This window comes from Chenopodium album, chromosome 2 (genome assembly GCF_948465745.1).
Source record: "Chenopodium album chromosome 2, dcCheAlbu1.1, whole genome shotgun sequence".
NCBI lineage: Eukaryota > Viridiplantae > Streptophyta > Magnoliopsida > Caryophyllales > Amaranthaceae > Chenopodium > Chenopodium album.
The window spans coordinates 45,323,820-45,351,423 of NC_137835.1; the positions used below are offsets into that span (position 1 = coordinate 45,323,820).

At 34.6% G+C, this 27,604-nt stretch overlaps 1 protein-coding gene across 1 annotated transcript; it reads right to left on the reverse strand.

The window, feature by feature from the left end:
• Nucleotides 1-932: 932 nt before the first annotated feature.
• LOC145598498 (translocon at the outer membrane of chloroplasts 64-like) lies at nt 933-25,366 on the reverse strand. The gene is made up of 13 exons (XM_081654864.1): nt 25,037-25,366; nt 24,043-24,195; nt 23,469-23,593; nt 14,905-15,030; nt 12,733-12,915; nt 11,033-11,177; nt 9,790-9,958; nt 8,271-8,405; nt 7,939-8,139; nt 4,220-4,347; nt 3,508-3,559; nt 2,089-2,158; nt 933-1,396 (listed from the first exon to the last, which is right to left on the reverse strand). Exons 1-13 carry the CDS (start codon nt 25,240-25,242, stop codon nt 1,314-1,316), a joined length of 1,776 nt encoding a protein of 591 aa, XP_081510990.1. The 5' UTR covers nt 25,243-25,366; the 3' UTR covers nt 933-1,313.
• Nucleotides 25,367-27,604: the final 2,238 nt, after the last annotated feature.

Here is a 27,604-nt window from a genome sequence, read left to right on the forward strand (position 1 = left end):
AGAATAATTAAAATTTAGGAGTATTTAAAGTAAATCGAACAAAATTGAGATTATGAAAGTGTATTTTTCCATTTTTTAATATAAAAAATTTTTGACAATTACCACCTACTATTGTTTCCATTTTAGCAATTATCACATACTATTTTTTTTTTTTTTTTAATTACTACCTACTTTTTTCTGAAACACTAAAAGTTCCCACTTAGTTGACTCTCAACTACCTTATGACGCCATGTGGGCCCCACATTATACATTTCCTCCCTTTTTACTTCTCATTTCCTATTTTACACTCAATACTTCTTCGGGGAATCATTGTCATGTTGCAGCAACAACAATTCTTGTTTCTTAATTTTGGTTTGGAAAAGTGAATTGCAATGTTTTCAATTTCTTTCAGCAAAAAATTGAACAAGTATCGAGTGAGAAATAAGAAATGGGAGGGAAAAAGGGAGGAAAGGTATTATATGGGAGCCACATGACATCATAAGGTGATTGAAATCCAATTAAGTGGGAACTTTTGGTGTTTCAGAAAAAAAAAATAAGTGGTAATTTTTTTAAAAAAATAATAGTAGGTGGTAATTGCTAAAATGGAAACAATAGTAAATTGTAATTGTCAAAATTTCCTTAATATAATGATGTTGACATAAAAAAATAACATACTTCATAAACATTGGGCATTTAGATCTCATAAAAGTCGACTGTAACTTCTTTACTTCACCAATATATATATATTCTCAAATTTATATTCTTAATTAAATATAAAAATCGTGCTCGGATTTAAATTAGAGCAACCTAAGTCAGATTAATTAAATCAGTTTGATTCGAATCAGATCAATAGAATTACGATAAACTAATCACAATGCAGCTGTAGCCTATGATATAACAGACACAGCAGACCCGCAATTGCTAGTGTAAAATTAGGATTGAGAGGATCTCCATGAAGAGAATTGTGAAGGATTATTGAAAACTTTAGTTTAAAAATTGTATTCGAGCACGATATCAACAGGCTGCCACAATAACTCACTATAAAGTTGCATACAAAATTACTAGGGCTAGTCTGCAGATAACTTCTGGGAACAAATTGCTCAAATGAGAGAAGATGCCGTATATACTACTCATCTCAGGCGAAAAATACTTGTCAGCCTTCCAGAATGCCCCCAAGACAAAATGCTGCCCAACTTACCTCAGCCATACCAGACAACTATTGGAGTGAGAATCCAGGCAGTCTTACCAAAATACTGACCCCTTAAGAAAATGTTGTACGCTCTTCAACACCTTCAAAGTTGAAGCTTGAAGAAAACTCCTCCTAAGTCCTAAGCCTACTGGAATAAGTTCTTTAGTCTTTCCATGGATACAGCTGCTCTTTTGTTTGTTGGTTCAAGAACAAGGGCATATCTGAAATCTGCAAAACAAGACATTATTTTATTCGTTATTTTCTGAATGACAGCACATGCTAGATTGCCACAAAGCACTTTAAACTCACTGGATTTTTCTACTTAGATTGAGTAACAGAATGAGTGGAAATAATTAACCTAGGACAGTCAGAAATTTTCATATCTTTAGGTATTAAGGGTCTGTTCTCATTGACTGAAATTAGCTGAGCTGAACTTATTAGAGCTGAACTGAACTGAATATTTTATAAGAAGGAAATTATTAGGAGCTGAGCTGAGCTGAACTGAACCGAACTTATTAGAGCTGAATTGAACAGAACTGAAAATAATCTGATGAGAACAGGCCCTAAATGTTGGGGCAATTTGGCAATTCCTTCTGAACAATGGTATCTCTAATTACTATGCATCATTTATGATTTACTATAAGAATCATAAGTTGGCAATTGTATAACAAAAACACTACAGATGACAACATGCTGCTAACTAGAAAAACTTCTACAAAAGTCACTTCTAGCTCAGTATCTAGTGTTAAAATACAAAGCCATAGTTCACTTTCCATACAACAAAAGCAATACTCGTGAGGCAAACACAGCTCTCCTTAGAAAAAGGGGGGTTATTAGGGGCCATGCAGGTTTTTTTTTTTTTTTTTTTTTTTTTTTTTTGCAGGGCGGGGAGGGGGTGTAAATGGAAGATTGCAACACACCTTCAATTGCCTCTTTGTAATAGCCAAGCATTTCTCTTGCTGTCCCTCTACGTAAATATGCCTTCACATTCTGCACAATTACGACATATAAAGGCTGAGAAACAATTTACTTTAATTCTGTGGATACAAACAAGATGGCAATTTAAAAAACAGGGAAATGAAATTCTCAAGACTAGGAGCAATTCAAACACAAAGAACTTGCGCTTAATTATTTGAGAATATTATAACTATGGTCTAAATTCTTCACAGTAATTCACATAAAATTCTGGATTTGGTTTGCTACAAAATGTTTATTGTCCATGCAAATGTTCATATTTGACAATTTGTTCAGATTGGATAAATGTTCAGAAGTACTTGTCCAGAATTTAAATGTATAAAATGTGCTATATTTCAAGAATTAGTTTTTATTGCACCAAAAAAATATATATATATATATGTACCTCTTAATCATTGGCTAAGTACATCCTTAAGGCCTAACACATGTGCCACCTAACGAACCACCTAGCATACGACCTCACATACCTCTACTCCTAAAGGTAACAACCTCTCAGAACTCAAAAACACAAATGTTAACATGTCCTTCCTCAACTTTCTGCCTCCCACAACCCATATGTTACAGATTATACAAAAACCTAAAATGCCAAAATTAAAGCAACTTCCATTTACTGCCATGATGAGTACATAAACTTCAGCTACTTCATCCATAGCAGTGGCCTCGTCCAAACCTACAATGCTCGTATCCATGTACGATACTTGACCTTCCAAATGGAAATGGAATATACTTCAATTTTTCCCGTGATAAGGAAAATTAATGCTTCTCTACTTATATATACATGTATAACAAAGAAAAGTATCCTTGTACAAGAGTATACCACTATACCTACATAGCATTGTTTTGGTCTCAGCTAATGAAATGTCAATATTTTGACATACCTATTTAACGGAGCAAAATACTTTTAACATTTCAGTCACCGTATTGAGATTTCACAATCAAACACTCGCTTGAAAACTGTGTCATTCTCAAACTAAAACATTTAAACAAAACCGAGAAAACTTAGTAAATAAGCTACAAAAGCCATTTTCTAACAAATTATGCAAAATTGTTACAGAAAATCCCCATGAAGGTGTCTACAATTTCCTCGTTTCATATAACTATAGGTGGTAGTGATTTCAGAAGGCATTCTTTAGTTATCTTCAAAAAACTAAAACTTAATTCTAGCCAGCGATAACTTCATCAATAAATCATTTAATCTGTAGACGAACAAAGATATTTTAAAACGTAATTCCTTATTCATCAGAATAAATGATGACTGGGACAACAAAACCTGCTATTGGTAATATATAACAATCAGAAGTTTCAAAAATTAAACAGGTGATACACAAGAGGTGGTTGGACCTTTTATGACAGAATTTACATACCTTCCTATCAAGTTCTATGGCTTTCGTGCAATCCACTTCTGCTTGGACAAAGCTGATGCCAGGAGAATTAGCATTGGGTGAGCATTATGACATTATAGAGGCTATATAATAAACAATTAAACATCTAGCAAAAATTTATACCCAAATAACAACTTTGCTCTGTATAAATTAAAAGGTGGGTGGGTATTGGGGGAGAAAGTATACAGTAAAGAAATGGAAACTGAGTCCATTTAGACCAAAATTTCTTTTATTAGATTCTACAAGCTATTACCATCAAGTTATTTTAGCTTCTCAATAATCTCAATTAATTTTACAAACAAGCGCAATTAGTCACCCATATGGCATAGATCATACAAATTGCTCGGGAGACGCGTTGTATTTTCCCTAATTGAAAATAAATTCTTTGACAACTATAAATTACTGGCTTTTGTTACAAAAGCCATTTTCAACATTAACAACAATGTTACCCAAATACCTTTAGGAAGGCTCTAGTCTAGAGTATGGTAAAGGTGAGGAGAGAGTAGGCTATAAACAAAATTCCAATTGATCCAAAATGCAATGTACTTTTGGTTGAGTAACATATTCTAACTTGATCAATTAGATTAAAAACAATGTCAAGAATTTTTTTTGGGTAAACTGGAAAAGGAAAGTATATAATAAATATACCGGTTTGAGAAACCTAGCTATTGTTTCCAAAATATTTAATAAGTACCTCCCAAGCTCAAGATATGCTGCAGCTCGGTTACTGTAGTATGTTGCATTACTTTCATAGAGCTTGATTGCTTCACCGTAAAAACCAATAGCCTTTTGCCATTGCTTTTCTTTGAATGCTTGATTTCCCTGTATAAATGTTAAAAAAAAAGTGTTGGGGAAAGATAGTATGAAATAGAACATTGCTACGGATTCTATAAGAACATCCTTTCCAGTCATTGAACTCCCATTAGGATTTCCAAAGTACAGGCCAAGCAACATCAGGTTCAGTTGAAATCACTTACCCAATTACAATTATATTGATCACATTCAGATGATCAGATCTATGCTTGAAACATTCTAAAGAAGCAAAACGAGTACAACCGTGTATGAGCTGACCATTCCAAGGATGGAGCTTGATGTAGCAACTTTTACATTCAATTCATACATCCTAATACTTCCAATATTTTGTTTCAGGAACCTTTATGATTGGCAGCAAAAGCAAATTTTTTTATTAAATTTTATTTTAATTTTTTGGCAGAGAGGAGGTGCAATGAGAGGCCTCATCAAGATTGAGCCTAAGATGGAAGCATCGAGTATGGGCTTTCGGGCCTCAAAGGTAAATAAATAAAATACAAAAGTAAAATACTAAACGCCTTCTTGTATACTTCGAAGAATTGCCAATAAATAAAGAAATATGAGGATACTAACAGGTGCAAGTTAGCATTTGTTAAATTAAAATATGCATCAAAATATTTCGATGATTTGAATGATGAAAGAAGAAAAGGGTAACCTAAGATTACATCATGAGAAAGTTAAAGGAACATACAAGGCAGACTTTGCACCTAGAGATTACTTGACAAAAACTTGTATTCAATTACAATACTAGTTGCAGGGGTTTATGTCAATGTAAATTTAAACTGGGAATCTTGAAAAGTTGGATGATGTGTGCGTGACTTGGAAGATATCATAGAGCACAAGCTAGATATAATGGTGGTCTGGAACATAAGCTCTTCCAAAAGGCCTAATTGTAACTCCATTGGTCCTTGATGATGTAACTGATTTAGACATTTAGTATTGACACATAAGAGGTAATTACACCAAGATGTCATATGAAATATGTAGCAACATAAAAGCCAATAATAAGAAACCACTTCGTCGAGTTTAGACTACTAAAGAAAGCCCTATGGAGACATGTCACGTCCAAGTGTTTTGACACCAGAATTTTGCCTTTTATTTCCAATTAGCGACGATGGCATAAGCCACGTGCCAAAAGGGCTTGTGATCATGAAGCAACACAAGGGGAGTGTTAAGTTGGAAGTCAATCTTGCCTATTGACGACAAGGTTGGAGTTGAGGGTCAATCAGGGTTTGTGACGGCAAAGACGGTCCAGGAGGCACATGCAAGTCCGACAAGTTTAATATGTTTTAGGTAACTCCTATGAGCTTTTAAACATGCAACGACACTATCAGAAATAAACCAAGAGACAATAATAGGTAGGAAGCTTAAATTTCATTAATCACTAGCACCCTAAAGAGCTTCTTTTTGTGTTTTAAAAACAAAAAAACAAAAACAAAACTTCTTTTTGGATTTACATAGTAAGAAGAGTTCTCGCACCAATGTTTCTTCCATAGCCCTTTTATACTAGTTTAACTCTACCCCTTTGACTATATAAGCTTCATAGTTCATATATTGGCTCAACTAAAGATTAGGTGCTTTGTGATGTGTTGCCTAATGATGAATGTCACTTGTTAAAAGGCCCATTGCAACTGATTTCAGGTTGTACATTTTACTTTTTAAGTCTAGCAAGAAGAAGATAATGCTGATTTCCCTCTATTCTATACGTATTCGTAGCAATCAATGGAAACAAAAAGTCCATGAAATGGAGATTAGATAAGGAGAAAAAGTAAGAGCTATCTTTTTAATTTAAGGAAACACATTATAAAAATACAATGAGAGAGAATCATCTTAGGTTTAATATGGGTAAGGTGCTCAGAGACACCACAAATGAGGTGCAAGCAAGGTGTGCATGCATCACATAGGCAAGGCACATTTTTTGTAAAATAGCAGTTCTTAAATTTTATTCAAGAGTTGGGTATCATGCATCTATAAAATAAGAATGAAAAGATGGTTGAATAACAAAAGAATTTAAAGTGATATGAGAAATTCTAATGTGGCTATAAGGTTGATGCTACTGCCAATAGTTTGCATGTTGGAAGCATTTTCAAAATCAAAACCAGTCTTAAGAAAAAAATCTAAGCAAGTAGAAGATTGAAATGCGTAATAAAAAAAAAGAAAAAGGAAATTTTCACTTTTGCTACCATTCAAACACCACTCTCTCACTTTTGCTACCCATCTAAAATTTAATTTTATTTTGCTACCACCTAAAATCACATCATTTAAATTTCACTAACACTTAAAAATTTCTGTTATTATTTCCGTTAGTGAGATCCAGCCACCCTCACTGTCACCTTCCAGCCACCCCTTCCTCCTCAGCCACCCTAGCTGCCTCCCCGTCAGCCACCAAAAAAATAATTAAATAATAATAAAATAAAAAATAAAAAATAATAAAAAAAAACCAGCCACCAAAAAACGCCTAGCCCCCTCCCCCCTTGCTCGCGGCCAGCGCCTAAAGCCGAAACCCTAAGCCGTCACACCTCTTTATTTTCCTTTCTCTGTCCTCCTATTCCTCACGCTCACTGCTCTCTTTCTTTCTCCTTCTACTTTACGCCTCTCTTTCTCATGCTCTTCTCATGCCATCTTTCATGCGAATTAATGGTTTTTAAAGTCAAATTCAACTATGAAATCTACATCTAGAGATTTCATGGTCGAATTTGGCCTTAGTAAACCAAATTCGGCCAAATTCGAGGTGAAATTGAAGCCAATTTCAGTTTTAAAGGTATGTTTTCTATTTTTTTTTAAGTTTTGGGTTGTGATGGTGGGTTTGGCCGTTTGTGGTGGTTGGTTTTAGGTGAGCGAGTTCGGATGGGTATTCGGTTGGATCGGTGGGTGGTTTTAGGTGGGTTAAGGTGGTGGATCTAGGTTTGAGTGTGTCGGTATGGAGAAGAATCGAGGGTTTTTAAGGAGGAGAGGAGAAGCCACGAGGGTTTAGGTGAGTGGTGGGTTTAGTCGTTTAGGTAGTGGGTCTGGGTTGTTTAGGGTTCGAATGGGTGGGAGAAGGTGGTGGCGAGTTGCAAATGCTAGGGGGGAAGGTGGCTAACGGTAGGGGATAGGCAATGCTGGGTTTTTTATTTTTATTTATTAGATTTTTTTTATTTTTTTTATTTTTTGAATAATATTAAACACAGACCTAATAGATTCCGTTAAGTGGTAGTGAAATTTAAATTATGTGAATTTAGGTGGTAGCAAAATAAAATAAAATTTTAGATGGATAGCAAAAGTGAAAGAGGGGTGTTTGAGTGGTAGCAAAAGTGAACGTTTCCTTAAAAAAATGAATTTAGAGTAGGTTTTATTTTGCCAATATTAAATTTTGACAAGGGCTGGCACTAAATTTAAGTTTGGTTTATTCACATTGTAGCCTTGTAGGGTATCTTCTCATTTTGATTAGCTTCCCTAGGGGAAAATTAACAGTCTCCTGAAATCTGTATCCCCAATCTTCTATTCATGAGAATCAAGTAATATAACTCAGACCTGACCATGGGCTATCACTTTTAAGTTTTAATTTACAGCCAATTATACCATCATAAACAAGAAAATAAACATGGGAATTAGCTGCTTGACCTTTTCTTTCGAAAGCTCTGCAGATCTTTCCCGGCTGTATGAATTGGAGGTAGATTTCGATTTAGAAACAACTTCTACTTGCTCCTGCATATTTGAATACATGGTTTGTACAATGTCAAGCAAGAATCTATCACCTCCATGCTTTGCTATAAACGACACTGAAAGTGGACACTTGTTATGATATCCAAGAGGTATCGTAACCTGCATTGAGTGACAAAACAAATCATATAAGGAAGATGATAACCTGAACAATCACAATTCACCACATAAAAATAAAAAATTAGTAAATAAAAGCCAGAGAGAGAGAGATTAAAAAAAAGCCAATATCTCACCTGACAGCATCCTGATAAGCTGGTAATAGATTGTAGACTATTTAAACGGCTCAAATAAGTTTCTGATGACATCTCTTTTCCACCAACTTTTGGGGGTGGATCAGCAAATGTAGGAATAACCAGCAATCCATCATCCTGCTCAAATAATTCATCAATAGTAGATAAGTCAGCAGGTAGTCAGGCATTATCACACTTCAGCAAATAATTCAAACTAGCTCCATAGTCGCTAATAAGTAATAACTATTACTAGCTCCATACTCGCCAATCACTATTACTAGTTCCATAGTCGCCAATCTGGCCCATATAAATATATATTAGAGCAATAAAGTGTAACTTCTACTCTGTGTATAAGCAAGCTGAAGTGTTTACAATCACCCATCCAGTATATTGGCCTTCATTGGCGTCTAGCTAACCATCTTTATGAAACTATTCGCATAGAACAGACATTCATGAGTGATTGAGGAATTGGAATGTTCTATTTTCCTGGAGGTGGTCATTAAGGTTTGCTTATTGGTCATCCATTCAAGCCATATGACTAGCCAACCCAGACTCACACCAGCTATTCCTCATCCAGAAGCTACATAGGGCTGAAACGTCCAAAATGAGGCAATAACGAGAATTGTCAAATGTCAGGAATGTCTTCGTTTCCCTCTTTCCACGTCAAGTCACTACATCAACATCCTCAATTCCCTTTCTCTCTTTCCATGTGTCCTTCTTTTGTGTAAGATGCGGGAAAAATCCACTAAAGCAGCTGATCAAGTTGAAAGTTAGAACTAAATCTTGGATGTGTATGTCAAGTTGTCAACCATCTCACAAATTTTCAATGCATATTTCCCCTTGTTTTCTTCTGTTTTTTTTTCATTAGATGTTCAACCTGCTTCTATTGGTTTGTGCCAGTTTCGATTCATTTGTTGGCTTTTTTTTTTATTTTGTACTCGAACTCCTATTGTTTAATCTTATGAGTAGGAACACCCGGAAACACCTAAAGGCAAGCAAATGGCCTAGGAGTTCAAGAATGTGGATCTAAAGAAACAAAGAAGGTTTATGGAATAAAGAAAGCAAAGTGCAATTCATTTGCAAAGGGTCTACATTGTAGAGGTATATCTTCCAAAGCACTTAACACATAAAGGACAATTTCAAGTTAAAGGTAAAAGTTAGTCCCAATGGCTTTTCAACAATTGTAACAAGCCTGATTTGACAAGAATTAAAAAAAATTGACCATTGAAAGTCAGCCTGCAATGTGATCAGCCAATCAAACCGGTACGCCTATTTCAAAATTACATAATTTTGAGCAGCCAATAGGCTAATACTTGGGTTTAGATTACTTTTCCATCAATTCTTATGCCCATTAATCTTCCAATTTAAGAACCCTGCAAAAGGACCATGTACCACTTTTTTTAAGGGGGTCTTATTATAGTTATTTTAGTCCACTAGTTAGGTTATTAGAGAAGAATTTTTTAGAAAGTGAGACAACAACTGTTTAAACATGGATATTATATAATCAAATGGGGATCCATACCTTCAAAAGAGAGTTGAGTGCAAGCCGCATTTCAGTTTTGACTCGGTGCATCTTTTGAATCTCACTCTCATCAATCACATTACCTTCATGAAACAATGCTCTAATACTAGCACCTACATCAGGTTTCACCAAATTAATCCACTCTCCATGGTTTTCCTTGAACTCATACCTGTAATCAGATTTCAGATAAAGTAAACTATACTAAAAGAAAATCATTGAGTCTTCATTATTATCATTACCATTAGAGAAAGAGAACATGTCCAAAAAAACACTTAATGTTCATAGAAAAGGGCAAGGAAAAAACACCAGAGCTATTACACAAAGATAGTAATATTAGTACTAATAGTACATTACACTTGATGGATCAATCACCCAGTCAGAAATACATTTTTAACATGGATAACAGAATTTGGATAAAAGAACCCACCTAATCCAAGATACATTACTAAAATGGATAAAAAAAAATTCAAATTAACACTTCCTGTGTTATCTAAATATTGCATCATTTGTTTATGAAACTAATCTCACAAATCCTCTTCAACCTCAAATTATGATTTACGTAAATAAACATATAGTCATGTGGAGTATGATTAGATTCGTCTTCTTGTAATATTGACTTTTTTATAATTTTAACTCTGTATAATTAAGGTTTTCAAGGTGGAAAATGGTGCAGTGGGATGCACAAATTCCATCCATGGAGCAACGCTTGGGGACGGAAGGAACAATAATAGACAAAATGGAAAAAAAACATGAGATTCAAAGCTAAGGGTCACCAAATCAGCAAGTGAAAACCGGCTCAGTTAAATCCTTTGCCATAGATATACAGTATAAAGAGATGCTAATCTGCATTCTTCAGAATGAGAGAATTTGACTATAGAAAGCTCAGAGAATTTGACTATAGAAAGCTCCTAGGAAAAACCCTATTTTGTGTTTTAGTAAATCTAATTAGAAGAATAATCTTATCAATCCTGAAGGCATAATGTCAATAGAGCACATACAATTTCAATATCTATGCAGGAATCGATAACAAAAACAAACTAATGAAATGTGTATTAAAATATAAGAATTGCATCAACATTTGTACTATTGCAAACAGCAATAAGGATATCCAAGTATTATCAATAAAAAAAAAAAATATTACTAAACTCTGTCATGATAGATATTCTCCACATAATTTACAATAATAATATGAAGTAATTTTACAAGCATGCAGAATTAACGAGCTATTAGACGATATGAATACCTTAGAAGGGACTGCATCACATGTGCAAGCAGATTTATTGTAGATGTCTTCACTTGATCGTTATTTTTCTTAGCAAACAATTCCAACAAGCTTGAAACTTTTGAACTTAAGTATGCTCCGAGATTTTCATGCTTTATTACTTGCCCTGAAATACTACTAATTAAATTCATGGATACAGAGTTACATAAAATGAATCATGATGATGATGCTGCAACTACTAAGAACTTAAAACCAACATTTGAGCACAAATTTTCAACAAGAAATTTCTGTACTTTGCCTTTTTAGATGTTTCTTATTCAATGGGCACAAGATAGATGATACCGTAATATTTTTTTCATCACTAGTCATCGCACTTGAAACAATACTAAGTGCACCTCCTCATGTCAAAATTACTTCAATGATAATTTAGAGAATTGGTATTAATATAGATTGAATCTACATGCTATCGTCACGGCCTTAAATTTTCCGAAAGCCAACATGAAACAAAGAGAGAATGAACTTTCAAGGTAAGAATAGAAAGAATGAGGACTCAAAATGATTTGAACTAAACAATGTCTTAAGATGCTGAAGAGGGGCAGAGAAAACCAGCGAGTCAATCATACTATACAAGAAAAGCATAGCCTAAGGAAGTCTCGGAATCTAGAGAGTCGAGAAGTACAATTGAAACCAAATAAAGCCATAACATTCCCAAGACATATGAATAGAGAGGGAAGGGGGAATAGAGAGAGATAGGTGATAAGTGAAGAGGAAGAAACCAGAAAAGAGATATTGCGGACTAAGACTGTCAGCAACTATCACAATTCAGTAAATTTATTAAATATACTAATTTCTGAGATTCTGAGACCGACAAGGGCCCCATAGGGAGTTGATCCACCAAAAAAAAAAACCATACCCTGAACTTTCAAACATAGATAGACTTTAAGGACCCCAATATGACATCACAATTTGTAAACATGTTAGTATCTCACCCTAAACAATTACACTTTGAAGCACCTAACAAAGGTAGAAATGCTCAACCAGCATTGGCGAAGCTGGCATCAGGGGATGCTTTGAATAAAGGGCCTAATTAAAACCCACTGAACTTCCCAATCAATTTATACCAAAAGTTAATACTCAAAAATTATCTACAACTAGAAATCCAATCTCTACATTCAGTCTCTCTAATCATATTTAGCACTTCACTGAAAATATTTAATTCTATATTTGATTCTTCTATCCCTGGGAAAGTACACACTTGCTTATAGCATCATGCATCCCTGTCCCTGTAGATTTCACAAGCTATAGACAGGCCATTACGTAACGCCTTTAGATTTCTACAGTCCCTTGTGCCACCTTTAGTCAGCAATGCCATGCTAATCACAACTAGAATCCACGGAGTGTGCTTTCACTGCCTCCGTAAGACAACCAGAAAATACACATGTTAAATCCTCATCCCTTTATGTGAATTAAACAGAGCAGCAATTAAGAGGTTAACAGGCTCCTCAACAACTATAGAGAGATCAGAAGGATTCCCTTAACATTAAATTCTAACGTAAAAACAGACAATAAAAGGATAAAATGTAGAGGAAAGGAAGGGGTGGCATTGTTACATTATCAGTGAGACAGTGATCTATAAAAATATTATACAGCAATATTAGGTCAAATTTCAATGACTATATCAATATAAGACAGACAACTACACAAAGGATGTGAAAACATACTTCCAAACAACTTCTCCGTAGATCTAATCACAGGCTGAATCACTTGATCAACAGGAAGTTTAATCAGCTCAAAGCAGTCATCAGCAATTATTATTTGCCTAGGACTTCGCTGAGCTGCAAATTGAAGTTTCATCACAACATAAACAGCCCGCCGTAGCACGTCAGGATCCTTGGCACAAAAACCTGTGAAATTCAAACAATTGAATAATTTAGTTGCCAATATAAATATACTAACTCCTCAAATAATTCTCCTCTTAATTTTAGGAATGCATATTCACAGTAAACTACTAACATACTTTAAAAACTTTCCAAAACAACCCCAAACGGAATGAGAGTAAACTACTAACATACTTTAAAAATTTTAGAAAAGGTGAATGTGTGGATGAAAAAAGGTGGATAAAATATAAGGGTTAGAGTAAAAAGATGGGTGAGTGTAAGAAAGGTAGATAAGGTAGGGGAGAGAACGGGAAAATGTAAAAAAAAGGTAGGGTAAGAGTGATAAGCTAGTATAGGAGATTTGCCAAAATGAAACAAAGTAGAAGTGAGTGGAAAATAATACTCCCTCCGTTTTTAAATACTTGCTCCATTTCTCCATTCGCGGAGTTTTAGGAGAAATTGGATAGAGTAATAAAATATGGAGGTAGTGGGGTTGGTGGAAGAATAAAAAATTGTAAAAAAAAAAACCAAAAGTAGTGGAGAGAATTGAAGGAGAGAGAATATGAAATTAATATTGTTGGGTCCACTTGGTGAGAGAAATTAATTAAACATTGTAAAAGCTTTCTAAATAAAAAAATGGAGCAAGTATCTCAAAACGGTCGGAAAAGGAAAGTGGAGCAAGTATTTAAAAACGGAGGGAGTAATATACAAATGGGTACTTGGGTAGTAAGTCGAACAAAAAAAATTGAGAAGTTAATGATAGATTTTTTAAAGTGAGGAGAACAAAATGAAAAAAGACACATAGTGAAAAGTTTCTTCTAATAAAAAGACACAACAATTTTAAAAAAATAAAAATCAATTATGAAAATGATTTAAAAAAAACCACGTGAACCAAATCATTTAATTATTCAATATTACATCTAGCTATCTGAGCAAGGGCAATGACAAACTTGTTCAGTCATACCTCATGTCAGATTGATAGTCCCCATTCAACACAAAACTCCCATAAGACTAAATGTATTTCCTAACCTTCTTGAACCAAGCATGCTAGGGAAATTAGTGGGTTTGGCCAACTTTCCTTTCCTTTCGATTTCTTGATTCCATTTCTTTATGAGTAATGAACCAAACAGTCCCCAGTTGATTAATAATATGATTTTGGTACAACAAACAGTCTTCACAAAATATAGGTATTTGATTTAGAGTCAAACAGACCTAAACTAAACGATTTGATCTAACAAACCAAATAATAAACCAAACTAGAATTGCAAGATTTGGTCAAATAAGCATTTCACCTACTCTCATAATTTTTATCACAAATCTTTGAATCTATTTATCTTAATTACACACATAAAATAACATCCTAAAGCCCTGTATGCAGGCAACATAAATCCTAGATTAATCTAACAAAGAATCCTAATTAGCATAGAAAATAAACACCTAACTAGGCTAAGCCTCCCAAAATAGTAAAATACATCCTTTTTTTTAGATGATAAAATACATCTTTTTTTACACGTAAGAATCAATCCTTCATAAACTAATAAAGCCACATAATAAAACATTCAAAAGATACGAATTATCCTAGTTGGACTAGGATAATACATAGTAGCTTTTTAGCACATCAAGAGTCCTTCACCACCCTACTAACCTCGATTCAAAATAGTAATATAATCTAACATAAAACATTATATGGATAGGTCAAAGATATGTTGACTTTAAGTGTTGACCAAACCTACTCAAATTAACATCGAGTAATTGTACATCTTATGAGTTCCATTAATGTAACATATCGTTTCTTTCATTTTTAGACAAGAAACAAATCAAGAATTTGGGATTGAAATCACCAAATCTTTATTTTAAAAGTCTTAGGCACAAAGCTTTACTAAAGTAGATCAATTTCATAACATCATCTTCCTGGAGATTCCACTTTGTAAGTATGGTTCTCTAGGTATCTCAACCACATGGTAACTAAATAAGATAGATAAATAAATATTTAACAAGAAACTAATAAACAAATACCTATTGTATCAAGACTTGGTGAGACGGGAATAATCCCTGATTGTGAAATAGACCCATGTGACGCTCTAAATCCAATGACACCACAAAATCCAGACGGCAATCGAACACCACCAATAGCATCAATACCTGCCAACATAGTAACCTATAATCAACAAGGCTATATGAAAATTTACATAACATATCCAAAGACAGAGGCCACAAAAGATCTCCATCTCTTAAAGAAGATATCAAAAAAAAAATACAAGGAATCAAGGTTGTTAGGAAATAAAAACCACATTAAAAGTTTAAAAGAATTTGCAAAAGATATATTTAATGAAGATACTAAGCTTTTTAAATTTCTTTATTACTAAGCTATTTAATTTATGATGAGAGAGTGATTCCTCCTGTATACTAAGCTATTTAATTTTTGCTAAGATATCGGCCAATTAGTCTTTGCAATACCATATATATAAGTGTGGCAAACATCTTAGCTTATAGGTTAAGGGTTTTTCTTCCTAGTAGAATTTCCCCAAACCAAAATAGCTTCCTTCCAGATAAGGGGTACAGAGACAAATGTCATTATTGTCAATGAAATTCTTCATTCCAAGAGGAATAGGAAAAGTAGAAAGGGGTGGTTTATTCTTAAATTAGACCTTGAAAAAGCCTATGACAAATTAAATGGCATTTTGTCCGTGATTACCGTACAAATTTTGGTCTTGATCCCCCCCCCCCCCCCCCCCGCATCAAGCTTATTTTGAGTTGTATTTCATCAGTGTCTTCTTCTGTGCTTGTTAATGGCATTCCTACTCATAGCTTCTCCGGGGAATTTGCCAAGGCGATCCCATGTCACCATACCTTTTTATCATTGCTATGAAAATACTTTCCAAGTTGATCCATGAAGCTGTTCATAAAAAGGTATGGACTCCTTTATATATGGGGAAAAAGACTAATCTGATCTCCTACTTGCTTTTTGCCGATGATATTTTGCTTTTTGGGGAAACCTCAATTGAAAATATGTTGCTAAAGCACGTGCTAGATCAATTTAGTGATATGTCCTTATTTAGGTCTTCTTCTCAAAAAACACTACTCTTGCTATAAGCAATGCTAAGAGTAAGGTCTTCTTCTAAAAAAAAACACTTCTCGTGCTGATAAAAAATTATTCTCTGATTATATCAACATCGAAACTGAAGTTCTGAGTCCTTATTTAGGATTTCCAATATCTAGCACCAGACCTTCCAAAGCAAAAGTGGAGTTCATAACTCAAAAAATCCACTCAAAGCTAGCCACGTGGAAGCCCAAGTTTCTATCTAGGGTTTCTATCTAGGGCTGGGAACTCTGCCTTGTGAATTTTGTCTTCAACACTCTCCTTAACTACAATATGCAGTGTATGCTCATTCCTGAAAAGACTCTCAAATCCTTCAACAAAAAAATCAGCAACTTTCTTTGGGGAAAAGGGGACTCTAGTAGAGGGATTCATCTTGTGAGGTGGGAAAAAATTGCTACACCTAAAGAGGAAGGAGGTTTGGGTATTAGGTGTGCTAGTGTTGAAAATACAAACTTTAAAATAGCAATTTTTATTATTAGATTGTTAATAGCATTGGCTTAAATAAGTAGTGGTTCAAGATGAGAATAATTCTCGTCCTTTGTTTGTTTAATAATTCATAAGTTATATATATAGAGTTGTTCTTTTCATTGGAATGAGAGGAAGGAGAGATAAAAGAAGGTAGATGATAAGAGAGAAATTAAAGGGGAGATATAAGGAGATGTAATTTAATTCAAAGAAGTATATTTTGTTATTTCGGGTTGTAACCCATATGAATTCTTTCTTATAATCCTTATTAATATTTGAGTTAGCAATTCATAAATTGTTATACTCCTACATTTGGTATCAGAGCCACGTTATTTGCAATATCTCAAAATGTCTACAAACTTTGTTCAACCACAAGTACCCCAGTTGTCAAAAGACCAATATGAAGATTGGTGCATCAAAATGAAAGCATTATTTGGTTCCTAAGATTTGTGGGAAATTGTTAATTATGGGTTTGAAAATCCATTAGATGAAACAAAAGCGACATTAACTAAAGAGAAGAAAGATAAGTTGAAAGAAAATCAGAAGAAAGATCAAAGAGCACTATTTTTTATCTACGCAGGTTTAGACCGTGAAACATTTGTAAAAATATCAAATGCAACCACAAGCAAGGAAGCTTGGGATAATCTTGCTACTTTATTTAAAGGAGTCGAGAGAGTTCGAAAAATTCGCCTACAAGCACTACGAGGTGAATTTGAGGAAATCAAAATGAATAGTAATGAGTCAATCACTGAATATTTTTCTCGCCTACTTACAAATGTTAACCAACAGAAATTAAATGGAGAAAAGATTGAAGATAAAAAGATTGTTGAGAAAGTACTTCGATCATGCAATAAAAAATTTAACCATATATTACCTACGATAGAAGAATCAAAAGATATTGATTCATTATCAATAGAAGAACTTATGGGGTCTCTTCAAGTATATGAACAAAGAATTCAGAAGAATGATGAACCTGGTATTATAGAGCAAGCACTTGAATCAAAGTTGTCATTAAATGAACAAAGAAGTGGAAATCGACGAGGCGGATTTCGTGGACGAGGAAGAGGTCGTAATAACTACCAACCTCGCAACCAAAGTAATGAGAGAAGCTTTGGCGGTAAATCAAAAGACAATCAATGCTACAATTGTCAAAAATATGGACATTGTGCATATGAGTGTTGGAAGAAACAAAAGGATCAAGGCAATCGATTAAATTTTGCTGAGTCATCAAGAAACAATGAAAAAAGTCCTACATTGTAACTAGCACATGAAGAAGCCAGTAATCAGCAAGACATGTGGTTTTTCGATTCTGGAGCTAGCAACCATATGTGTGAGAGAAAGAAAAGAATTTTTCATTGACCTTGATGAAAAGATTCAAGGTAATGTAAGTTTGGGAGATTCATCCAAACTACAAGTTAAGAAAAATACGATTTTTTCTTAAGAATGGAAATGAAGAATTTATTTCTAATGTTTATTACGTACCTAATATGCAAAGTAACATTCTCAGTATTGAGCAACTTTTAGAAAAAGGATATGTTGTTCATATGGAGGGTAATAATCTTCAATTAAAAGATAATACTGGAAGAATTATTGCTCAATCAAAAATGGCGAAGAATCGCATGTTTCCATTGCAACTTAACACTAAGGTTCAAAAATGTTTCTATGGTGTTATGGAGAATGGAAATGGCATAAACGTTTTGGGCATTTGCATTTCAATGGCCTAAAACTTTTGCAATCAAAGAATATGGTGCATGGATTACCTACCATTGAAGACCCTAAACAAGTTTGTGAAATACGCAAAACTGGAAAACTAGCTAGACTTCCATTCCAACAAGGATTATCATGGAGGGCTAAAGCACCATTAGAATTAGTACACACAAATATATGTGGACCATTGGAGCCAATATCTTTGGGAGGTAATCGCTATTTTATTACCTTCATTGATGATTATAGTAGAAAATTGTGGGTGTATATGCTGAAGGAAAAGTCAGCTGCATTTGATACATTCGTACAATTTAAGGCTAGAGTTGAGCTAGAAAGCGGATGCAAGTTGAAAACACTTAGGTCTGATCGAGGAGGCCAATATACATCAAATATATTAAAATATTTCTATAGAGATGCAAGAATTAGACAACAATTTGCAGCCTCCTATACACCTCAACAAAATGGAATTGCCGAACGGAAGAATCGAACAATTCTAGACATGATAAGAAGCATTTTAAAAGAAAGAGGATTGCCTCTGGGAGAAGTTGTTGCATGGACAACCTATATTCTAAATCGTTGTCCTACAAAGAGTGTCAAGAATATGACACCATAAGAAGCATGGAGTGGTGAGGCAAAGAGAAAGAAGTTAGATGATCGTGGTGAGAAATGTATCTTCATTGGATACAATTCACAATCCAAAACTTATAAATTATACAATCCAATCAGTGGAAAGTTGATTGAGAGTGAGAAGTAATCTTTAGTGAAGGAGAATCATGAAAATGGGATGATCAAGAAAAGGAAAAGGAGAAAAAAATATTGTGTTTGAAGAGTATAATGATATTATAGAAAAGAATTATGAACAAACTCAATCGAGGAACATAAGAAATAATAATGATTCATCATCACCATCAACTGAAAGATCAGACTCATCATCAAAAACACCGGTTAAAATGAGAACTCTGAGAGACATATATGAAGAAACAAATGAAGTTAATGAAGTTGATTTATTCTGCTTATATGCAAACCATGAACCCATTAATTTTGAAGAAGCATTAGGAGAAGAGGAATGGAGATCTACTATGAAAGAGGAATCCAGTCAATAGAGAAAAATGATACATGGGAATTGGCTACATTGCCAGAAGGCCATAAGGCCATAGGTGTAAAATGGGTTTATAAGATAAAAAGAGGTGTAAGATGGAAGCATTGAAAGATACAAAGCAAGACTTGTAGCAAAAGGATACAAGTAAAAGTATGGTGTTGATTATGATGAAGTATTTGCTCATGTAGCTCGTTTAGGCACTGTATTAATGATGATCTCACTTGCCGCACATCACAAATGGAAGATATATCAATTTGATGTTAAGTCAGAAGTTTATGTGGAACAACAAGACGGTTTTGTCATCAAAGGAAAAGAAAATAAAGTGCTTCGTTTGAAAAAGGCACTTTATGGTTTAAAGCAAGCCCCACGAGCTTGGAATACACGTATAGACGGATACTTTTATCCGGAATGGTTTTATTAAGTGTCCATACGAACATGTTGTGTATGTGAAGAATGGTGATGATATTCTTATAGTAAGTTTCTATGTTGATGATCTATTATTCACCGGCAGCAACCAAAGTATGTTTAATGATTTCAAAGCGGCAATGTTCAAAGAATTTGAAATGATAGGCTAATGAACTTCTTTTTAGGCATTGAGGTAAAGCAATCTGAAGATGGAATTTTCATTTATGCGAAAGAAATACTTGAAAAGTTTAAGATGGACTCATGCAAACTTATGAGCACTCCTGTAGCGACGGGAATAAAAATGACGAAATCAGGAGAAGGAAAATTAATTAATCCAACTTTACACAAGAGTCTTGTTGGAAGCCTAAGATATTTAACCATTACTAGGCCAGACATTGTATATGGAGTCGGGCTTGTTAGTAGATACATGGAGACACCGAAAGAGTCACATTGGTGCACTGCAAAGAGAATCGTAAGGTATATAAAAGGTACCTTAGATTATGGAATGTCCTATTCCTATGGAGATGAAGCAAAATTATTTGGTTATTCTGATAGCAATTGGGCTGGAGATCTAGATGAGAGAAAAAGTACAACAGGATATGCATTTTATCTAGGATCAACTGCTTTTACTTGGAGTTCTAAAAAACAGCCAGTAGTGGCATTATCAAGTTGTGAAGCAGAATATATAGCATCTGCGGTGTGTGAAGCATTATGGTTAAGAAATCTCCTAAAAGAACTTTGTCATGCTCAAGAGGAGTCTACGATAGTGTATGTTAACAATGTGTCAACAATAAAACTTGCTAAGAATCCAGTACAACATGGGAGAAGCAAGCATATTGATACTCGATTTCATTTTCTTCGAGAACAAGTTAAACAAGGAACAATCACAATATCACACTGAAGTATTGTAATACAGATGAGCAAGATGCAGACATATTTACGAAGCCTCTATCTCTAGACACATTCAATAGATTGAGAAATATGTTCAAGATGAAATTTAAAGTTTAAGGGGGTGTGTTGAAAATACAAACTTTAAAATAGCATTTTTTTATTATTAGATTGTTGTTAATAGCATTGGCTTAAATAAGTAGTTGTTCAAGATGAGAATAATTCTCGTCCTTTGTTTGTTTAGTAATTCACAAGTTATATATATAGAGTTGTTCTTTTCATTGGAATGAGAGGAAGGAGAAATAAAAGAAGGTAGATGATAAGAGAGAAATTAAAGGGGGGATATATGGAGATGTAATTTAATTCAAAGAAGTATATTCTGTTATTTCGAGTTGTAACCCATATGAATTCTTTCTTATAATCCTTATTAATATTTGAGTTAGCAATTCTTAAGTTGTTATAACTCCTACAGCTAGTACTCTTTATAGGGCTTACATGTTAAAGCTTTGGTGGAGAATGTTAAATCGGGATAACAACCTTGCTATGAGAGTGCTAAAAGATAAGTACACTAAGAGTAATAATCTGTTCATATCTTTTAAGTACGGCTCACATCTCTGGAAGGGTATGGGAAAGTTATATTCAATGGGGAGTGGGGGAAGGGAGACACATCCTTCTTTGTTATGATAATTAGACGGGTAATTCTTCTCTTAGATGTATGATTCAAGGGCCTTTAAATAACGGGGAAGAGAATATTATGCTTAATCAATGTATTGAGATAGATCAATGGAATTTTGGTAATCTTTCTTTTGTAATCCCGCAGCAGATCTTGAATGTTTGCACTAGTATTCCTATCCATGTTGGTAACCCTCCCTTGGATGATTTCATTTTCTCAAACTTCACTTCAAACAAAAAATTTGATTTCAAAAATGCTATGAATGCCATCAAAAGTTTTCCCGGTGAACTGCGAAAGTAATTAATTCTAGGAATTATCCAAAGTTTTCCCAGTGAACTGCGAAAGTAGTTAAACCCATTAATTGTCCAAAGTAATTGTCCAAAGTCAGGGTTCAAATGGCAATTGGATCATTGGCTTCCAACAAAAAACACAAGTGCCTTTAGGGAGAAAAAAAAAAAAAGCAATACATACAGGGTTGTCCATCATGTCCATCATTGCTGATAAAGGATGGTCAAATATTCTGATTTCTTTCAGATTCAAAAGGTGCAATTGAAAGAGTGCAGCAAGAGGATTCGGGCAAAGACGCTTAAGTGTTTATTACACCCACAACCAAACCACACCTAAACCACACCCAACCAGACCCACACCACGATAGCACCCAAACCACACCAAAACCACACCAAAACCTTACCCACCACTAGATCCCTACCCAACTAGACCCACCCAAACACACCCACACCACGACAGCCACTAAAAACACCATGAAAAAAAAAATTATAATCGTTTAAAAAAATTAAATGAGTTAATACCTTAAAATTTAATAATGGCTTCAAATTTCACTCTGAATATGGTTAAAAAGGCCAACTTTGGCCATGAAAATGGCTGGATTTAACCTTAATAACCTCTAGCTTGTAGGAGAATGAGAAAGTGGCAGCATGGGTGGAGAATTAATGAGAAACCTATAGCTGAATTTGGGAAGGAGGAGAGAGAAAATGGGTGGAGAATTAATGGTGATGCATGATGCGTGGGTAAAGAGGAAAGAGAGAGGAGAGAGAAGATTTGTAAATAAAAAAAATTTGTGGTCGGTCGTACGGTGTGGCCAGCCACATATGAAACTTTGTGAAGCATTAAAACAAAATAAAAGTGTCCACCAATACTTCTTCCGCTGCATTGCCCACCATTGTCGAAAGCTCCACCATTGTTGCCCTTATTCTTCCATTATCACTCTCAAATTTTACAATTTATATCCCACAATTTAAATAACATAATCTAATCATGCATTATGAAGAGTTCAGCATGGGTAGTGATTGAATTGGGAAATTAGGGTTTCAAAATTGGGGAAAAAGAGAGGGGAATTTTCGAAGGCCGCCACTGCCAAATTCCACCGCCGAGAGTTTTGAAGTGTGAAACTATGAATTGATGGGCCAACAAACTCAAAACAAGTATTTAAAATGCCCAAAATACACTTGGGGACGGCGTTCAGCCTCACTCGCGTCCCGGAAACGTCCCCAAAAAGTCGACGCGCCCCGAGGTCGTCCCCGAGGTGTATCCGTACCCGTGACGTCTCGGGGACGGGGGACACTAGTCATAAGGCGTCCCCGTGCAACATTGTGGTGTTTTTCGGGGATGGGTGGTGGTGTATCGGGCTTGAGGTGATTTTTTCAGGCTGGTGGTGTTTTTTGTGGCTTGGGGTGGTGATTTTCGTGGCTTGGGGTTGAGTTTTTTAGGTTGGGTTGTGTTTTCAAGGTGGGTGGGGTTTTCTGGTTAAAGGGTTTTCTAGTGTGGCTAGAGAGTTTTGTGGTGGGTGGGGTGAGGGTAGCCATGGTAGGGTTGCAATTCAGGTGGTGTTATGGCGGTGGATTGGTGGCCCAAGGAGAGATTTAGAAAAAAAATAAAAGATAATAAAAAATAAAAAAAAAATTAACCTGTTTAACAGAATGTAAGTAAAAGGGATTGTTGATTGAAGATGAGGGTCAAAGGTGGAATTGTTTCTGGAATTTCAAAAGGTGGGATTTTTTTATGGAAGACCGACTAAAGGTGAGATTATTAGATTACATTTTTCCAAAAAAAAAAAAAACACATTTCTATCTAAGATAAAGAATTCCACTATTTCAAAAGAATACGACAAACCTTTACACACTCAGTCATATTTATATAACCATTAGCAAATATACTTCCCATTCTAACATCAGCCTGCTAAGATGCAAGAGTTACATATCAGAAAAGGTAATTCTTATAAAGCTCACCCACAGAGAAGTCAACTAGGTTAGCAGCAACAGAAACAGCAGCTCCACTACAAGATCCCCCAGGAATTCTATCATGTACTCCAGGATTTGTTGGTGTACCATAGTGCTTATTTTCTCCATTAACGCTGAAAATATTAAGTGGTGAATGTGAGCAAAACAAAACACAAAAATGCCCTTCTAAGAATGATCTTGCAAACACTAGATTTCTAAACAATACAGATACCAGAAAACACTTTCAACACATATCAATGGTTCTATCAATAGAACTAGGACACGATATCAATGAATTGATTGTCATACTCTGTGATCTCATCCAACTATTAAGATAAAGAGTAAGAGGCACAGTTTTCTTAGAAATCTTATATTATTATTGGAGTATAGATACACTTGCAGCCACAAAGCCTTGATCCCAATATGATAGGGTTGGCCAAATTCAATTACAACCATAAGCATTTAGTTATTCCTGTGTTTTAAAATTCTACGAAAAATATCATCTCCATAATAACGTTTATGGAATATGCACCACATAATGCCATATAAGAATTTGCAGAAAACCGAAAAAGTAGTAAGTAACCTGTATGCCATCTCATCGATAATAGTCTTCCCAATACATGTAGCACCACCATCAACCAGAGTTGACACCACAGAAGCAGTCCTCGAAACAGCCTCATGAGTCCTAGCCCAATCCGGATTACCAAAGCCGGTCACATGTCCCTCAATGTCAATTCTGCAATAATATGAGGGGAAAAAAAATCTGAATACAGTGCTTGAAAAGACAATGACCTTCGATATATGACAATGACAAGAAATGAAGTTGTTCCAGTAACGATACGTGAAATTAAATGGCAATGACCTTAATGATAAGGCTCTATTTGGTTTGACACAAAAACCAATTCCAATGAAAAAGCAATTTTTCTTGGAAAACATATTTTCGAGGAATTCCACAATTACAAATTACTCGTAATATTCATTTATTTGTTTCCTTACCAGAAAAGTTACAGGGAAATTGCAAATGGGGTGGAAAGGTAAAGATGGATGAGAATAAAGAAAATAAGAGGGAGGAAAACATGGTTTCCCGTGTATTGTAAAGAAAAATGTTTTCCGCTAGTTTTCCACCATTAGAAAAATTGTTTTACACCGTTTCACAAACCAAGCAAAGGAAAATGAGGTAAAATGGGAAAACCATTTTCCATGAACTCATTTTACAACAAACCATACACTCCCTAAGTATCACAATGAATAGCAATTACTTGTAACAAATAACAACATAATTACAAAATAACACATATACCTCTGCAAATAATTTACTAGAAGAACCCACCTAAACAAACAACATAGTGGTGCAATTGCCTAATTGGTATCATCAAAAACACAAAAATTATCCATCAAATTCCTTGAATTCTAAACTAATAATAAATAAATAAATAAAACACTAACCAAAACTTATCAAAATCTCAACTAAGCAAACAATTTCCAAATATCTTATTGATTAAAACTAATTAAACCCATTAAAGAATATTTAAGTAGGAATAATTTGAACCAGACAAACGAATAAATTAAGCACTTACAAATCAGAAACTGCGAAAGTAAGAGTAGTAAGGGGGTGAGGAGCTTTCGGAGGAGCAGGTTGAGGAGGAGGAACAAGTTTTAGTTTCTGAATGAATGCTCCAAAGTCTTCTTTGACGGCCTTTTTGAGCTTTTGTGTCATAAGTAAAATAGTACCAGCCAAACCCAGTCCAAGCATCACCCATATATTGGCAGAAGAAGACGCCATTGATAAGGAAAGAGAGAATTTCGAGAGAAGAGGTTTACTGTAGTTGTACTTTGTAGGTTGTTTAAGTTTAAAGGGATGGGGTTTTGGGGTTGAGGTAGAGAGAGACCTCTTGTTTGTGGTCGTTCTTGAGAAGTGAAAAATTACAAGAAACTAAATGACACAGACATCTACGATACATCTATAAACGCAATCGGCAAGACGTCATGGCATTGATTTATGAAAATATTAGCACTGGGCGATTGATTTAGGTTAAGTCTCGGCCCATAACGCCTATTGATTTTAGTGCATATAGGATGACAATTTTGCATTTAAAAAGTACTATTCAATAACTTATACTTTAGTGGTACATTTTACATGCATAATGATACATTATAATGTACCACTAGAGAGTCAGCTTTTTCCGGAAGTTGAAACTTATAGGATGGTAAAAAGTACCACTACACTCGTAATAGTCCACAAAAGTAATATTCAGTCAACTTATACTTTAGTGGTACATTATATATGCATAATGGTACATTATAATATACTACTAGAGAATCAGGTTTTTCTAGAAGCAAAAATTGAATCAGCGGATATTACTTCCTTACCCTCCTATTTACATAGGCACTATGCGCTTAGACTTACTCATTGATATAAGTATTGTTTGGTTAATATTGAAATTTGTATTAGATTAGCTCCCAAATATGCACGTATATAGTGCAAAAAAGCTATATAAAACAATACTCCATTAAAAAAAAAAAACATAAATATATTCCAATGGGTAAATGGTTGTCAAAAGGTTTATTAAAAAAAATTGTGAACCCGTTCAAAAAAAAATGTGAAGAGTTATTTGTATAGTATAATGTATTAAATTATTTTGTAGTCAATATTTAGTTTTCCATAAAAAATGTAAAAGAGAAAAAATAAGTTTTGGTGGTAAAAAATTAAAGGAGAAGCATAAATGATCTCAGCAATTGCTAATTTAATATTAGTTATAGATTCATAGGAAGTAAATTTCTAGACTTGATCATCCTTAGTCTAGCCCGCGTGGCCCAAATCGACCCAATTCTAGGTTGGTTTTGGGTAAATTTTATCAGCCCGAAATTTTATTATTTTAGACGGGTTTGGCATTGATGAAACTAAAGAAAAAAAAATTGTACATTTAATATCATATAACTGAATATTTCAGTTGTTATAGTAAAGGTTCATTTTAGCAAAGAAATTTTATCAAAGAAATAAAAAAATCAAGTAGAAAAAGAAAGAGAAATAGACTTAACAGGATAAAAAAAACGAGGATCGAAGACGTAGATAGGGTCAACATTAAAGTAGTTGGAAGTGGCGGAAACAATGTCGTGATGATCATCGTCTCGTCGATACGAAGGCCATGCTTGAACCAGACAACAGCAGCGCCGCAATTGTTGTTGGTTTGAGCTGTAAATTGTGGCTTGGTCTTCATCATTTAGGAGAGAGAAAATGTGTGATTAAAAGAAGGAGGTTTGGGGAGGAAAGTGAAGGGTAGATAGAGAGAGTGGAGTTGAGTCAGAAACACCATTTTTTGGGAGAAGAGAGAAACTAAAGTATTGATGAAGATTTTACCCATATTATTAAAATTACTTTTTTGTTTTTTTAGGACAAATGAGAGCTAATTGTGGAGGAGAAAAATAAAAGGTTCATATTCCTTAAATAAGGAAATTTGCCTGAAATAAAACCATCTTTCACCGGTCTTTCATAAATAAAACGACTTTCTGATTATTTTACAATAAAACCACCTTTGATACCTATCTGCTATAAATGAAATGTGACATGTTGGTAACCTGTTTAACATATTACAAGTGACAAGTGCCACAATATCAGAGGCCAACTTTTTTTAACAATTTTTTTCTTTAAAAAACCTTAAAAATAAGCTCAAATAAAAAAATTAAAAAAAAAAAAAAAAAAAAACCCCAGCTCTCTTCAACCCCTACCAGCAGCCACCACCCTTTCCCCCCTCCCCACCATCGGACGACACTCTCCCTTCACGCCGACGACCCAACCCGCTCTACCACCTTCACCCCCTCCATCCCTTTTCACAAACTCGACACCCAAAGCTGCCGGAAAATAACCCCTGCCTTAATTAATATTTTCTTATTTAATTAATACTTGATAAAGCATGCAGACAAGGAGACAATTGTCTTTCATGATTTCACTTGATGAAATCAGTTAACTTCTAATCCCAATTTAGTCTGCATAAATTTCTACTGGCCTTGAAGCCTTGTGTACTGTACTGAAATGTATTTGATTTGCAGGGATATTTATCTTTGCAACATTGTAACACCCTAATAATTCTCTCTTTAAACCTATGAGGACCCTGAACAATATTCAAGAGAATTATTGGCGTGCTACC